Source organism: Styela clava, chromosome 11 (genome assembly GCF_964204865.1).
Source record: "Styela clava chromosome 11, kaStyClav1.hap1.2, whole genome shotgun sequence".
Taxonomy (NCBI): domain Eukaryota; kingdom Metazoa; phylum Chordata; class Ascidiacea; order Stolidobranchia; family Styelidae; genus Styela; species Styela clava.
The window spans coordinates 10,699,342-10,716,343 of record NC_135260.1 but is presented as its reverse complement, the minus strand read 5'-3'; the positions used below and the strand labels follow the sequence as shown (position 1 = coordinate 10,716,343).

Below are 17,002 nucleotides of genomic sequence, written 5' to 3'. Positions count from 1 at the left end.
TTGGTTATATTTTGCTTTAAAGTGGAATGATATATGTGCAAGCAAGGCGTGAGGAAATCTTATGAAACTCCATTTCCAACCAGGTTCGACATGTGGTCGAACTGGCGGTGTGGCGCAGCGGGCCAAACGTTAGGAATACGCTCGTCACCGTGCCTCTGGTTAATTTGGTGTGAGAGGATTGCAATCGTTCGGAAGAATCATTTTTCTTCAGTCAGACCAATAAATCCCACTCATACATACATTGTCGCAGGATGTCGTTTGCAAATCGAGTAGCAGAAATACTGTTGCTTCTGCCAATCAAATCTTTGAATACAATCCATGTTGTTACCGGAGCCTTCTGGAACAATGCTTTTCAAACTTTTTATCCTTCTTGTTCTCGCACCACTTGGACATAGACCATTTCTTCGCCCCCATTCGGAGATTGCTACAGAAATGTCGCCCTATCCTCAGATTCACCAGTTCTGAACCTTTGGGCCACTGAAACATTTTCAGGTTGGTCACATAACTAATAAAAATTGCTGGAATTATTGAAATATTTTGATTGTAGTACCAATGAATGGTGGATGATGGTCCTAGGCTTCATTCTGTAAAATTCAAGTGAAAGGTGAAAGCGTCTATTTTTGCAGATGGAATTTCTTGTAGTTTTTCCCTCGCATGGAAAATTGATGGGCCACCGAATTTTCAGGCAACAGAATAGACCACGGAAGAGAAAAAGTCTAGAACCACTGTATTGATAGGTGATGCAGACTTTGTACTGTTTCGAGAGGCTAAGATTATCCACGTGTATTTTATCCTTTAATTTACCTTGTTGTAACAGTTTTCTATATGCTTGTTTTTGTGACGACAAATAAAAGATTATTATTTGGTTTCTGCGAGACTAACTACTTATCCTTCTTCTATGCTTTTGTGCCGGTGGATCCGTATGCATATATTGCAAGGATGCTGTAGCAAGAGTAGAGATAACAATCCTAAGTGATTCAAGAGTCTTGCTGCACACTAACACAAATATATTTCTGTAACGTTTCGTCTGACCAAGGTCAGACTTCTTCAGACATACATAATTCAACTACAACACGAAAAGCAGTTACATGCATATTTAAACAATCATAGTAGAATTATAGGAGTCACGCATGTTAAATAATCAATAAAATCTGTGAATTTCTTGATTAAATAATAGCGGGTGGCCGAAATAAGTGTCATTGATGAGATCTCTCTCTTTGTTTTATATTTAGCAATTGAAGTCCAAATTACACAATGGTGTTTTATTTCTCAGTATTGTATAATGCAGACCAGAAAAGTTGTCTGTGTGTCAAATGTAATATAGTGATATTTTGTCTCTTATTAGCATATCTGGCCATGCATGATCCAATTCTGAGAAAAAAATATATTAGGTACAAGAATTGATTTAAACAATGAATGAAAATATCTAAACTTCCTTAATATTCATCCCTTGTGGCTCGTGTGTCCCGAAAAGATGAATGTAATGGGATTCCTTGTTCTTTCGATAAATGTGGTCATGAAAAAGTTTTTCAATGCCAATGACACTCAAATCTTTAAGCGAATGTCCCGGTTGACTGAAATGGGCGCCAACAACCAGATCTTTGTTTTGGGTTTTTATACTTCTAATATGCTCAGTTATTCGGTATTTTAAATGTCTTCCCGTTTCTCCTATGTATTGCATGCCACACTTTTTGCAGCTTATCAGGTAGATTACATTTTCCGAGTTGCATGTAACTTTTTGACGAATCCTTATTTCTGCTGTCTTCTGTTTGTTTGTTGCAATTTTCCTTTCTTCGGAATATTGGCAGGTACTGCACGATTTTCTGCCACATTTGAAAAAGCCTGGATTCTTTTTAACGGGAGTTTCTGGTTTCAATTTTGCTCTGACTAATTTGTCCCTTAGTGTGGGGCATTTACGATAGGCTAATCTTGGTGGTTTTAGGGAAAATTTTTGTCTGCTGTAATGTAAAAAGAATTATGACCTGACAAAACGTAAGCTAATAACTAAGTTTACAAGAGAAACTAGACTTTCTATGACATCATTTTATTTCAACAGCAGGAACTCAAACGCAATAACATGTCCAACAACTGTCGTCCGGTTCGACAGTGGCTACTCGCTATTCTATTTATTACATCCTTGCTGAGGTGGATGCGATGCTAATGTATTTAAGTCCCACGCTTTAACCATTATATACCGTAAATATATTCCAACATATTTGACTGTCACATAACATCTTTTTACTCGGTACAGGAATACCGTATTTTTACGTCACTGATTTTGACGTCAGCTTGCAAGATGTTATGAAGAATCCAATTGTTTCGTTTACTGTGTCGGAGGCGAAGACCGAATATTGTGGAAATCAGGATTTCGATCCCGAAGACCCAAGATGCGCCAGGCTAGCCTTATCAGGAAAAATGGTAAAATCGGCAATATGGTTTGTAATTAATCTTAAAGACACTTCATGGTTGTACATTCAAACCTTTATGAATACCTTTCATGCCTTCAGAGTTGATAAATTTCACTATACAAATCGAGTTGTTCGTATGTTACGCTCGTCTGCTTCTAAATCCGTCTGCTAAAGTTACTGTCATTTGAGAATATTTCTGGATCTCCGCTCTAAGTCTAGGACAGGGCTTCCCAAACTAGGGGCCGCGGCCCTGGAAGGGGCCACGAAACGAATTTCAGGGGCCGCGAAGAGAACACCAATTTTACACCAAAGTACCATATCAATTGTACTTTTTCAGACTCTTGATGCGAAATACAATTATTAAAAATAATGTAAATCAAACATTTCACGATTCCGAGTGAATACATCATCATAATACCGTGTTTCCCCGAGAATAAGACAGTGTCTTCAATTTTCTTTCGAAAATAACACTAGGGCTTAACGATTTAAAAAGTAGAAACGATTTCTTGCTATCGACTGGGACTCAGTGATTCTCGAACTTCATTGTATTGTGAAGCCCTCCAAAAATATGCTCAAGTTGCGACTCCCCGTGAAAATACGTATTGATCATATAAACAAACAAAACTTAAAGACAGTCAGCGAAATCACATTTGATGGCCCCTGGTAGAGAGACTGCTTTATATAAATACGAAACGAAATTTTCTGTGAAAGTAGAAGATATGGTTTGGTTGAAACGTTCACGAATCACGAAATTTTGCGACGCCTCAGCAAAATTGAAACAACGCACTTCCACGGGATTAAGTAAAAACAATAGTTGCGCTATCGACTAAGTAAGTCTTTTTTAAAGGCGAGCGCTTATATTAACACCCTTTGTTATTGTTATGTTTTATTGTTTCTCATTGTTGCAAATGATGTGTATATGAAGCAAATTCATTTTACCATTTTATGTTGTTTACTTTCTGTTACGTAGGTCTCTTGTTACGTAAGGTAAGAGGTAAATCCTACAAGGCCTACATGCTGCAATTTCATAGGCTGCAGTTTATTCATTTGCTGAACCGAGATTATCGAGCATGAGTTTTTTTCAGCATTTTAAACCTGGCAGGGATAAGAAAGAAACGTTAACCTTCTGCCTTTATTCCTTAGACCTACATATTTGAAAACATCAAAAGACATAAAGCACATATTAACGATGACAAAATTGCGTTTTGTTTTGAGGCAGCTTATTTTTCGTGTAGGTGCGCCATGAGTTTTTCCCCGGATAATTTGGCGTCGCACAAACCGCTGCCTTATGCTAAGTTTGATCTATAAGAGTGAACAATTCGAGATGAGGACCATGTCGTCGGTGGCCAGACATCATAATTCATCATTCAGGCCTGCATAAACAAACATTGAACAACGACTTGACTTGACTATGCAGCAAAAGCATTCGCACCCATCACACTGAATAATTGAGTAACGGTAATCTGAATAAATATTTGCTCGTTTTTTTTATTTGGTAGCGATATATAGTTGAGAATTAGCTGTGCCAATAAGACATCAAAAATGCATATTTCGAACTGTTTAGCATTATTAACGTGGACAAGGGCCGCAAAAAATTTAATATATTAAAAGGGGCCGCGAGCTCAAAAGTTTGGAAAGCCCTGGTCTAGGAGACCCTTATTGTCAGTAGGCCTTCAAGCCTGTCTGTCTGAATGTCTTGCTGTAGCGTCTAAACGGCGGGACAGTTCTGAATGAAATTTCTCAAGTGGGTTATCCTATCATTCTAGTGCGTTTCAGTGAAAATCCGGATTAGTGTTTCGTTTCCATACCAGCAGCAAAAATATGCGTCGATTTCTGAAAAACTTCGAATTTACTCTTACTTTTCGCCAATTTATCGTAAACCAAGACGAAAATTAAAATTCCGGGAACGCTACCTCCTGCGGAATAAACTACTCTTTTGAACAAGCCTACCTTCATCTCGGTATGCCATAAATTGGGGAAGCCTTAGGGATTTTAGTGAACATTTTTTCGATTATTTTTTTTTTTTTTTTTTTTTTTTAAAGGTTCACGTTGTGGATTCATAACAGTTTTGTAAAAATAAATAAATGATGAAAAAATAATAATCATAGAACATAGTTACATATAATAAACAAATATATTCGTAAACATCATCCAGTATTATCCAGCAATTCATATTATTCCATTGTTGATTCCAGATAAAGTTTCCCATGTTTATCAGTAAATATACATTAATTTATATGTTTTTAATTTATAGCAGAAAAATAAAAATTTATACAATTAGTCATAGATTCTTACAAATTATGTCTAGTTCTTTTATAAAACTAGGATTATGTCTGAGTTGTTCTATATTTCTCCTTGCTAAAAGGGATTTTCTAATTCTTGTTATGACACTATTTACACTTGGATTAACATTTTCAAAAATAGCTGCATTACGTTCTAACCATATTTTATATCTTGCAGTACACAGAAGAAGTATGACTGCATTACGTTCAACTAATGATAAATGTGAAAAACACTGATTATTTAGTTCTAGTAAAATACATGTTTTATAAATATTTTTTAACTCGCAATTGTTTATTTTTAATACAACTGAAAAAACATAATCATATACATTTTGTGTAAATGCACAGTTCCAAAATAAATGAGATATAAACTCGGGTTCTTGAGAACAAAGTACACATAAATCATTTCCAGTAATATGTCTAATCCTTGGTTTAACTTTTAGTGAAAGAATGTCCCACATAAGTTTATAATTGAAAGTTTTCATATTATTAGCCAATATTTTACAATGTATGTTTGAACAAGCTCCTTCCAAACTACCATCTCTAAGAAACACTATTCTGTCACCCCTCTTCAAATTATCAACTATTTTATTATAAATTATTCGATGTTTCCCTTGTTCTAAATCAGTTCCAGCAATGTTATATTGCCGAAGGAAAGTAATAATGGCTCCATAATATCTATTGGGGAAAAAGGTATGTGATACACTATTATTTACAGGTATTTTAAAAATAACACTCAGTTGTTGCCCTATGTTATATTCAATGAAATTATATACGGATTGTCTACAGTGTTCAATATTAGCATTAATTCTATCACAGTAATATTCATAAGAAGTCATGACATAAAGGCACATTGTAAAAAGAGGAATATTAATTATATCATATCCTCCTAATATTTTGTTTTTACATAATGTATCAATTCTTAAGGTATTTCTACCATTAAATACAAACTTTTCAATAATATCATTAATTTGTTTTCCTATATACAACGGGATAGGGAATATTCTTGCACAGTATAAGAAAACAGGTAAAATTTTAAGTTTGATCAATAGACATTTTCCATCGAGTGATAAAGGAATGTCCTTCAGTTCACTTATTACAGTCCTAACATTATCCATACAGTCTTCCCAGTTGTTATTGCTTGTATCAGAGTTTGAAAACACTACTCCGAGTACATTCAAACTTTGTACATGGAGATATGAAAAAAAATTTGGATTAGTCCATTTTCCTATTTTTGAAAGTTTTGTTTTTCCAATATTCAACTTCATGCCAGTTGCTAGCTCAAATCTGTTTATTAAATCCAGAGTATAATAAATTGAAGTTTTGTTTCTTACAGTTAGGGTGATATCATCAGCGTAACTTAGATGCTTTATTTCTTGATTGTGTGGGATCATAATTCCATTGATACTTTTATGGGCATTTATCGCAATGAGCAAGGGTTCAATTGCTATTATGAACGTATATAAGCTTAGTGGATCACCTTGGCGAACTCCTCTTTCTAATGTAACTGCTTGACTTAAATATCCATTTATCAACACCCTAGTTTCTGATTCGGTATACAAAGTTCGAAGTACATTTATAAATTTTTCTTTGAATCCAAATTTATGTAGTACACAAAATAGATATTCCAGGTCCACGCTGTCAAAGGCTTTGTTTAAATCCAATGAAAGCAGAGAAGATTCTCCAAATTTGTTCTCCTCCTGTATACATATATCTCTCAATAAGATGAGTGTATCTGATATTCTCCTTCCTGGAACAGCGGTTTGATGTTTATCTATTATTTCAGGTAGTAGTCGTTTTAGTCTATTCGCTAGTAATTTTGTAAGTATCTTATAGTCGGTGTTCAGCAATGATATAGGTCTGTAATTTTTTATTTGATCCATCTCACCTTTCTTATGAATTAGTGTTGTAAATCCATTTTTCATATCTTTTGTAATGAGGCCTTTTTCATACACTTCTTCTAAAACTTCAAAAAAATCATTTCCAATTATATTCCAACATTTTATATAAAATTCGACACTTATGCCGTCTGGTCCCGGAGTTTTGTCTTTTTTGAAAGATTTGATTGTTTCTTGAACTTCCGCAAAGATAATCGGTCTCTGTAATGTTTCTGCATCATCCTCTTTTAGTTTTAATGAATCTGGAATACCTTCCACAAAATCATTCTGAGTTTTCATGTTGTTATTTTGTTTTTTGTATAGTTTCTGGTAGAATTCTTTAACTATTGCCATCTTTTCCACCAATTTTTCTTGTACCACATCTTCTGTGTTTCTTAATTTTTTAATGTAACATTCTTTATGTTTTTTTCTCAATTTTTTAAAGAATGCCTTGTTACATTTTTCATACGTGTCATAGAAATGGGCCAAATTTTGAAATCTAATTTTACTATTCTTCTGCTTTTGTTTTTGTAGTACTTCTCTTTTTGTTTTATTGAATAAAGTTAGAACTTTTTCTCCTCTGTCTAATCTTTCTTTTAGTTCTTCCATCTGTTTCATTTCTTTGCGATATTGTGCTTTTTCATCTTTTGCTTGTTTAACAGAATGTTTGATAGTTAAATCTTTTATTTTTTTCTTTATTTCGGTCCACCATTGAGTCTTTGTAATAAATAATACTTTCAATGTGCACCAATTATTCCATTTATGTTTAAGTTCTTCAATAAATATTTCACTATTATAAACTGATACATTGTTTTTCCAGAATCCGCTTCCTTTTTCTTCCAAGTTGGTGTAAACTTCAATATCAACCGAATACATATCATGATCAGAAATATAAGTTGGACAACAGTATAAATTTGTTACTGAACACAAGTTTTGTGAGCAGTAGATACGATCTAACCTTGCTTGTACGGTGTTGTTTCGCCATGTGTAAAAGGTATTGTTATTTGGAAAATATTCCACAGAATCTATCAAATTAAAGGTTTCTATAAGTTCATTTAACGCCTCAGAAATGTATTCCTTTTTAGCTCGTTTGGTGCTTTCCGATCTATCACGGTCACGGTCAACATCATGAACACAGTTCATGTCACCTCCCAAAATAACAGGATACTGTGAATGTATGAATCTGTAGCTGTTGTTATAAAAGTTTTCTTGTGTTATAATGCTTGTTCTGCAGGGGGCATAAATATTAACAAAATGAATTATTTCTCCGTGGATGTTTATATTAGCAGTCACTACTCTTCCATTATTGTCAAAAGAAATATTACTAAATGAAAAATTGTTCAGTTTTGATTTAAGTAATATAGCGACACCCCTAGAGTTTGAGTTCCCGCTATTCCATAAACTTGTACCCCATTTCCACTCCCGGCGCCATTTTAATTCAACGTCTGGTGTGCAGTGCGTTTCTTGTAAAAATATCACATCTGCTTTTTGCTTGGTTAATTCATGAAAAACATCTTTTCGTTTTTGGTTGTCTCTTATTCCATTTACATTAATTGTTAATATTGTTAAATACAGCACCATTATAAGAGTTTTTTTATTTCTTATTTGTTTTTTGATTTAGTAATATGAGAAGAATTACAAGTGTTATTCGCTCATACTCTGAAGATATTCATTTGCCTCTTTTATGGTCATAGTTCTTTGTTTTCTCCCCGTTTTTTTCTTTCTTGGTGGTGATCTTTCATTTGAATCAGTGTTAGTAGATATTTTTTGTGTTAGATTTTCTTGCTGTTGTTTGTCTCGTCCTAATACATATAATATAGTTTTCTCTGATGAATTAGATTTGCTTGTCGAATTCTCAGAGTGCATCTGTTCTTCATTCCCTTTTCCATTAATTTCATTATCTTCACTGATGTCTGAGATGTTGCCAAACATTTCAGGTTGTAAACTTGATACAGTTGTACTTGTACATTCTTCTGCATTTGCTGGTGTGCTTTGTTTTGGGTTTCCTTTTGTTTGACTCTCTTCATTGATACTATTACTAGCATCTTTTACTGGTTCTACATCAATAGTTTCCTTTTCTTGTCTGGGTGTAGTTTCTTTTACTTGTCTGGGTGCTAATATGGTTTCGTCATCTCTTACATTTTCTGGACTTGTAAATTTTTGTCCTGTATCTTTGTATTTTACAAATTTTGGAATGAATTCCTCACATGCATTCTTCAAATGACCAGTTTTGCCACAAATGCGACAAGTTGGTTTTTGTCCCCAATATTTAACGAAAAGAGAATGTCCCTTTATTTTGACATAACTCTTGATGGGTTTTTCCATAATATCATCTTTTCTTATAAAAAATCTTCGAATACCATTTTTTATGTTGAACCTGTCTTTTAATGGGAGAACTTCTCCTATTTTTCCATGGTTGTTTTCAAAGTGTTCTTTTATTTCAATTTCCTTCAATGGGATTGGTACATGATGTATAAAAACAGCAACATTCTCGGGAACATAAAGCCTATGTAGTGGTAGGTTTTCTGCCCCTATTCTTTTCATCTCCCACAATTTCTTATCGACATCTATCGCAGTTGTTCTGGTTTTGTATGTTATATCAACTGTGGTTTTAGATGTCATCAAGAATCCATCCACTGATTCAAACACAATACCAACTTTTCTGAATAAATCCCATACATCTTCTCTTCTAACAATCTTGTCATCACCAAATTTCAAGGCCATACATTTAGACCTATCTAAAGTGGATCTTTCTTCTTCATCTTTTTTCCGAGCATTTCTCAGTTTGTCAGAATAAAGTGACATCTTCAGACATTACTTTATTAGTTGTTGTTTAGTCTAGTCTAACGTTATTTATTATTTTATATAATATCTTAATCAAATAGCGAATAATTATTAGCTTCAGTATATCATTCACGCGTGAACGTCCACTTAACGAGCAGAACTCAAATTGAACTGGTAGTTTCGGTGACCCGCTCACGTAACAACGCTGCCGAGTATAGATCAGGGTGGTCCAAACCCAGGCCAGCGGGTCACATGTGACCCGCAACGTCATTTTCTGTGGCCCGTCTCGCCTTTGCTGAAGGGTAATTAAAATATCGCATTTAGTGTTGTTTCGTCATAAAAATAATCAGAAAATATGTTCGACATCTTGTTACTTCACTAATGTCACTAAATTTCCTCGTGTCACGCTGGCCGAAGCAACTAACGAAGTTGAATAGTGTGCTTGGGTAGTCCAAATTAGAGATGTACCGATACCACTTTTGTCGCCGATACCGATACCGATCCGATACCAGCTTAAAACGCCGATACCGATACCGATACTACAAAAAGGCCGATATTACCGATATTCCGATACCGATACTATGTAATTATTACTTAATTAGGTATGCTGTGTAGGGCAGACGGGTTAAAACAATGGTCTTTAAGCGTTGTTCATAGTACACATTATTTCAGATCGAAAAAAAGATATATATATATCACATAATATGAAATTAATGTTTGGTATCTATATGCTGTAACTGATTAAGATACATTGTACAGTAACGCTAGTAATCTCGGTGTTCAATTAGAAAACTCATAAGCCGGGATGTCCAATTTGAATTTAATGTTAATATCGCGAGCTTCGAATATCGTTATTCGTGTTTAAAAGAATATCGAATATCACCCACACATTCTAGCGCCGCCGTCCTACGTTCAAATTAAAAGCATTTTACAAATATTTAATTTAGTGGCTAATCGTAATCGTCGACGCAATAAGTCAAAGCCAACATGAAAGAATATCAATCAGCAACGACAAAAAGAAGGCCCACCGATAACCGTTGAGGATGTTTTTTTACTTCGCTATTTTATAATATTATACAATTGCTATCCTATATTTCTAGTCTAGGCCAGGGCTAGGCGGTCAAGTCAATACATCTATAAAGAAATCGTGTAGTTAAGCAGAATTAAAATTAATACCTGTGTAGTGGGATAATTGTGTCGGAATTTAGTTTATCGATGTCGACGGACTAAATGACACTCGTACTTGACGACAAACAGTCAGAATTTATACCCGTGCCAAAAGTCCATGTGCCGTTAATAAGGAAGGACCCCAATTCCACTGTATATTTAAAACTGGGCGCCTAGTTGCTTTTTGTTATGTGCTGTGTTGATATATTTCTTCATAAAAACTATGTAATATTAAAAATGTCAATATAAAAATTTGACAGCGAAAATAGCCAAATTAGTTGAGCTAGCTTTTAGCTGATAAATAGCTAAAAACACGTGAATCCTATTATCTCGCAGGGGTGGGGACATGTATGGCTCATAGCTCACGATCTCTCCAGACAAAAATAAATTAAAAAGAATTATTCCAACTTATCTTTTAAAACATTCTGGACCATATCAAAAAGGTAAATATATCGGTAATATCGGCCTTAATCTAACCGATACCGATACATGGCCGATACCGAAAAAATGGCCGATATTGCCGATACCGATACATCGGTACATCTCTAGTCCAAATTATTCACTAGCCTTCTATCTTTGCTGGGAATATATTCCAACAGGTATAATAACTGAATATTAATGTTATAACCCGAGAATATAATTCCTTCCGGTGACTTTTTGAAACCAGCCTGAACAGTATTACAGAATTTGCTTCTATACTAGACTACTATGTCAGAAAAATTAGTAATTACTTCCCTGTACCTTGCATTTGGTAAAATTTGATCATCAATCAATCTGCAATTATGGCAAATATAATCTAAACGGCATTTTGATACCATGGGAGCAAAGAACATTTCCAAATTTTGAGGGATTTTGCTTTGAGAACCCCATCGATGTTCGAGAGCACTTACATTTGCGGGAGCACTTTCTCCGTTGTGAAGAGTTTGAAATCTTACATTAAGCGTAGATATAGAAAAACTTTTGCATGTTTCAGTGATTTTTTTGGTGTATTTTGCGTGTTTTTTTAGATTGATAAATGACAAATAATGATCAATTGTTTGCACAATAAAAGTGTTTGTTTTGTATTTCCCTTTTTACCTATTTTTGACACTATTGTGGCCCGCGCACAATGTAAAAATAATTTTGTGGCCCGCGAAGACGACAACCTTGGATCACCCTGGTATAGATGGTAACCGGTCGCCTGAGTAAGCGGCCTCAACTATCAGCGGAGATCCTGGGCGCCTACCGGCTTGTTTTCTTATGAGCGTAACGTAACGGATGTATATACAATAAAATAAATGTTTGTCGCTTTTTAACATTTTTCCGCTTCGCAGGTAAATGTTACCAACACTGAAGAAAGAGATTTTGCTTTAGCATCTTTATTCAAAAGACACCCAGTTATGAAGTCCTGGCCAACTTTTCATGGTTTCCATGTTACCAAGTTGGAAATTGACATGATTTGGTTGCTCGACTACATCAGAGGATCATCAATTGTACCGCTGAAGGATTACTTTGCAGCATATTTATAGTCTGACAGCAGAATCCAACAGTCGATTTGAGACACTGAAACTCTGTTTCTAAAATGAAGTGCATTATTTATTCTTCAATTGCTAATATTGTTTATATTTTGTGAAATATTTTTTTGTCGTCAAAATGTGACGTTAAAAAATTTACTTCATGGAAAATTCACATGTTATGCAAGTTGTGAGATATATGTTTTTGTACTCTTAAACGTCCGGGTTATCACGGAAAATATTTTTTGGTGAATTTCATGCTACATAGTTCATCAAAATTTTTAACGCTTTCTATTTTACATAAAATCTTGTCGCGCGCCACGCCGCGTTGGAATAATTGTTGGTATTGTAAAACCCATAACAACGAACATTTAAAAAACACATAAAAACGAATAAATATTTACTGAAACAATTGAATGTCCTGGAAATCTACAGCTTTGGAGAAGAATTTGATGGACCAAATTTAAAATGTTGGGCTTCAAAGGAAACATGGCGGTGCGCATCGCTGAATCTAAAATCTGTTATCCATATTTTGCATTTTCTCAACAAAACTGGATCCTTCGAAGCGAGAGTAAAATTAATTTTTACCAAACCGTACGCGTGCCACGTTCGAGCTGGTGTCGTGTCACATCGGGCACGCGTTCCCTCTGTTGTGCCCCGCTGTTGATATTCCTAACAGGAATGCATAAGTACGGGAAGATCAAGCGATGACGTTTTATGTAATGAACGTACCGTATTGACAATGGGCTGACGTTTGTAACGTGCGTTTTTATCACGTATATTGTTTTTCGACTGTATATAATATTCAGCCAGGGTACGATGCTAGTCACATTGGTATATAAATCAAGTTTGAACTGATATAGTGATAGTTCACATATATATTGGTCGATTTTGTTTCTCTTACGTAACTGTTTTTTGTTTATTCATAATTGAAGATAAGATATTTGATACGGGTACGATATCTCTTTTTTTACTATATTGCTGAATTACTTCACTCTAAATTGACATCAAATTCAAAATTCCAACTGCACTTTGTCATGCTTCAAGGTAGTATGAATATTTCCCAAACCCCCTCCAGAGTTTTTATTTGTTATGTTATTTAAATACAAGTCAATTTTATTCTTCCTAACAGAAAATTTGGCTTCAAATACTATTTACAATAATGTATAGTTGACATTTTCCATCTAACATTGAAAAGTTCGAGATATTTGTGCAATTACTTACTACACTTTTTTGTTCACTTTGCTTATTTATTTTATTTGTTTCGCATAGTGTTAGGTATAAGTATATATGAAACATTGGCTGTTTTGTCAGTTTTTATATTCATCCAGCGAACCCAAATTTGGACCAAATGTGATGGAGCGCATGTTCTATGGCGTAAACAGTGGATTTTTCATGGCGGTATTTCCTATTTTTGATTATTATTTTTCCGTTTATTGTAATTACAAATTGAATGAGGATTTGCTTTAATGTTGAAGTAATGGAAGTTGTGAAATTTTAATCTTTATTTATAAGTTGAAAAATGAATAAGCGAATGAAAATGTGATTGGTTATATTTTCCTTAAAAGTTGAAAGGCGTCAGGAAATTTTCATATGGTCAAACTGATTCTTTCCCCAACGGCTTCCCTGTTGCTGAAGTAAGAAGAAAAAATTTGTGTCACATCGAACAAACCAACAGTACAAAATTGAAAAGAAAAAAAAAATTTTGAGCAGTAAGATTTGGATTTTTGCAACCGTCATCGAGTCCTTCGTATATATAAATATACACATGTTTTAGTGGCAAATGTCGAGACCGTTTCATTAACCTCTGTAGGCTTAGAATTAGTCACGGACCCACCGACCGATTAAATTTTGTTCATATTTTAAATATTTAATATTTGTCTAGCAATTTCTCCCATCTTTGTTTCTAAGGGAAATTTGCTCAAACAAGGTTACGTGCACTCACTCCGTAATAAAGGATATTGATTATTTAGTACGGTTGCCGATGACCAGTTCGGTGCCAATAGCTGCCGAAACTCTAAAGAATTACAAGAGAGTAATGGTCAAATATATGGACACGCAGAACAATTCCCCCAAAATTATATGGGGTGACTTACCAGTACCTGTATAAACAAAGCACCACATCACAGCAATCAAACAGACAAAAACACGGTGGTCGCAAATTGGCTGACAAAGATATTATCGACGTATTGGAAATGCACACCCCCCTATTCCCCCTCCTTTGAATGTGAAAACGCGAAACTTTCAAAGATGGGTAAAAGAAACTCAACTCTACCCACCTGCCAAGTTTCACTTTTTTTTATCTCTTATATTTGTATGGATTTTCAAGCTTTTGACAGCTACGAGTTAGTTCAGTGTCACCGCGCTGTGTTACGGTACCAGAACTTCTCTACCTTTAAAAACATTGGGCTTCTAATTGCATTTCTGACCGTCATATATTTTAAGAACACGGTTATTTCGAACAAAACTCGTCAAATTATAAACAAAGCACCACATCACAGCAATCAAACAGACAAAAACACGGTGGTCGCAAATTGGTTGACAAAGATATTATCGACGTATTGGAAATGCGCACCCCCCTATTCCCCCTCCTACCTGTAATGCCAGACGCTTCTTCTTTGCAAAACCAACTTATTCGATTTATCACGGTATTATAACAGCAGATACCACAGTCTACAAATATATTCACACCAAGCGAAGCATTTCGACCACAGTCTACAAATATATTCATACCAAGCGAAGCAGTAAAGTACCGGTACAGGTACGGTTTACCGTACCTTTAGACCACAGTCTACAAATATATTCACACCGAGCGAAGCAGTACAGTACGGTCTACCGTACCTTTAGCATCACCGCCGTTCACCGGTAACCTCGAAAAACTTGCGACTTACAGAATCCGCCGTCACGCCAACGTTCGATGGCACGTGATCAAAAAGAAGAGTGCCTGCATATGCGTCCGCAGAACGTTCAGTGACGTCATAGCCTTCTGGAGAAAAAAAAATTCATCTTTAACCACTAAAAATTTCAAAGCAATTGGTCCAGTGATCAAAGAGGAAAGCGGTTTTTTAATATTTCCACTAGGTGTCCAAAAAGTGTCAAAGAACAACAAGAACAAGATAACAACAAAACGATCGTTATGTCCACTAAACGTGTTCAATAACAGCTCTGATTTCACATAGTTGCATTACTTCAAAATAAAAACTCGTTTCTTCAGTCGAACAATTGAAAACTTCTCATGCAGACATTCTACAGGCTATGGTGTTTGAAAAGAGTATCAGAAGTTCTATTGATTCTGCCAATCAAATCTTTGGATATCATCCATGTTGTTATCGGACCTTCTGGAACAATGCTTCCTAAACTTTTTTCCTTCTCGCACTCACTTGACATAGACTATTTATTCGCCCCCATGCATCGCCCTATCCTCTGATTCACCAGTTCTGAACCTTTGGGCCACAGAAACATTTTCAGGTTGGTCACATATCTAATAAAAATTGCTGGAATTATTGAAATATTTTGTTTCAATGGTGTCACTATAGTCAAATTTTGATTGTAGTAGCAATGAATGATGATCTTGTTCTTCATTCTAATAATTCAAGTGAAAGTGTATATATTTGCGGATGGAATTTCTTGTAGTTTTTCCCTTGCATGGAAAAGTTGATGGGCCACAAAATTTTTAAGCAACTTAAATGGGCCACGGAAGAGAAAAGGTTGAGAACCATTGCATCGATAGGTTATGCAGACTTTGTACTGAGGCCAAGGTTCGAGAGGCCAAGGTTATCCACGTGTATACCCTTCAATTTACCTTGCTTTCCCGAAGAAATCATATTATTCGGTTGATGTCTTTGTGCTTCAAACGTCATAATGACCATTATTTCTCAACAAGCACGTGTAGGATCACCTGGCAGCTATTTGGCTCACAGTTGCCATATTCACCCGTTATGTGGCTGACCTTTCATGCATTGTTTGAAAATACCGACTAGAAGTAATTCATAGTTAAAGCCGTGCTCAGTTGGAACGTAAAAAAGGTTTCCGTAGATATCCATAGTTTTGGAAGCAACAGACTGGGAAATCAGATATTATGCGACAGGATCGGGAGTTTCCAATGCAATGAACGGTATTTGAGCTCATACCTGGCCGAAAGTCTGTTTTGGTTGTTTACTTTTTTCGATAAAATGTGTAATCCAAATGAATTACATTTACAAAACCAGTCTTGTCTATCCAACAAGCCAACCAACGTCCTAATATGGTAAATATTTTACGAGGTGCTCGTACAAGGCTGTTTTGTTTATACAGGCACTTTCCGAAGTAAAATATCCGCCAATACATTATTAAATGTTTCGTCGAGTGGCCAGATTCAAAGCATATTACCTCGCACTCGTTATGCCAGATCTGAAAATTATTTATACTATCCCAAGCGTTTCATAAAAGGAGGTTCGGTATCAAAGTGATTATTGCTTGGCGACAAATAAATTTTGACATATAATTAAAGCAGGTTACAACTTTGTTTGGGCATGGCTTGGCTATGATGTTCATATTGAGTCAGCTATTTACGAAGTCGTGTGTGGGATCGGTGCGTCGTCATTCCGGTGTTCATTCATCTTTGGTCCTAACACGGTGTTTTCAATCGAGTTGTTTACTAGTGACGCATACAATAAACCCACCTCCTGTAGAACTTCCTCAGTTTCATAATGTAATAAACTTAGCAGTGAGCGTTTTTGACTATGGAGGTGACATTCGAATAGTGAAGAGATCGCATACATCGGGATGTAGCAAAACCAAACTATGTAAGAGGCTGGCCGCATGTCAGACTAGTTTCATCTTTGAATGACAGTACTCCTGCATATTAGAAGCGATACGATAGTCTATTAATACCGTAAATCTCAGCGCATCGGAGGTGAAAACAAAGTGGTCGGGGATGAGAATGAACAGATATTTGTACGTAGGCGACAGCGGACCAACCACATGTTTTTACATTAACGAAATGTGGCTTG

The 17,002-nt window shown here is 35.4% G+C and overlaps 1 protein-coding gene across 1 annotated transcript; it reads left to right on the top strand.

Moving 5' to 3' along the window:
* The first annotated feature begins 2,245 nt into the window (after positions 1–2,245).
* Positions 2,246–13,483, top strand: LOC120347663 (protein CREG1-like). Its single transcript, XM_078117965.1, has 2 exons — positions 2,246–2,418; positions 11,832–13,483. Exons 1-2 carry the CDS (start codon positions 2,302–2,304, stop codon positions 12,024–12,026), a joined length of 312 nt encoding a protein of 103 aa, XP_077974091.1. The 5' UTR covers positions 2,246–2,301; the 3' UTR covers positions 12,027–13,483.
* Positions 13,484–17,002: the final 3,519 nt, after the last annotated feature.

Coding starts and splice junctions, on each gene's coding strand:
- LOC120347663 (XM_078117965.1), top strand. CDS start 2,302: ATGAAGAATCCAATTGTTTCGTTTACTGTGTCGGAGGCGAAGACCGAA. Junction 2,419..11,831: donor TAGCCTTATCAGGAAAAATG/GTAAAATCGGCA, acceptor TCCGCTTCGCAG/GTAAATGTTACCAACACTGA.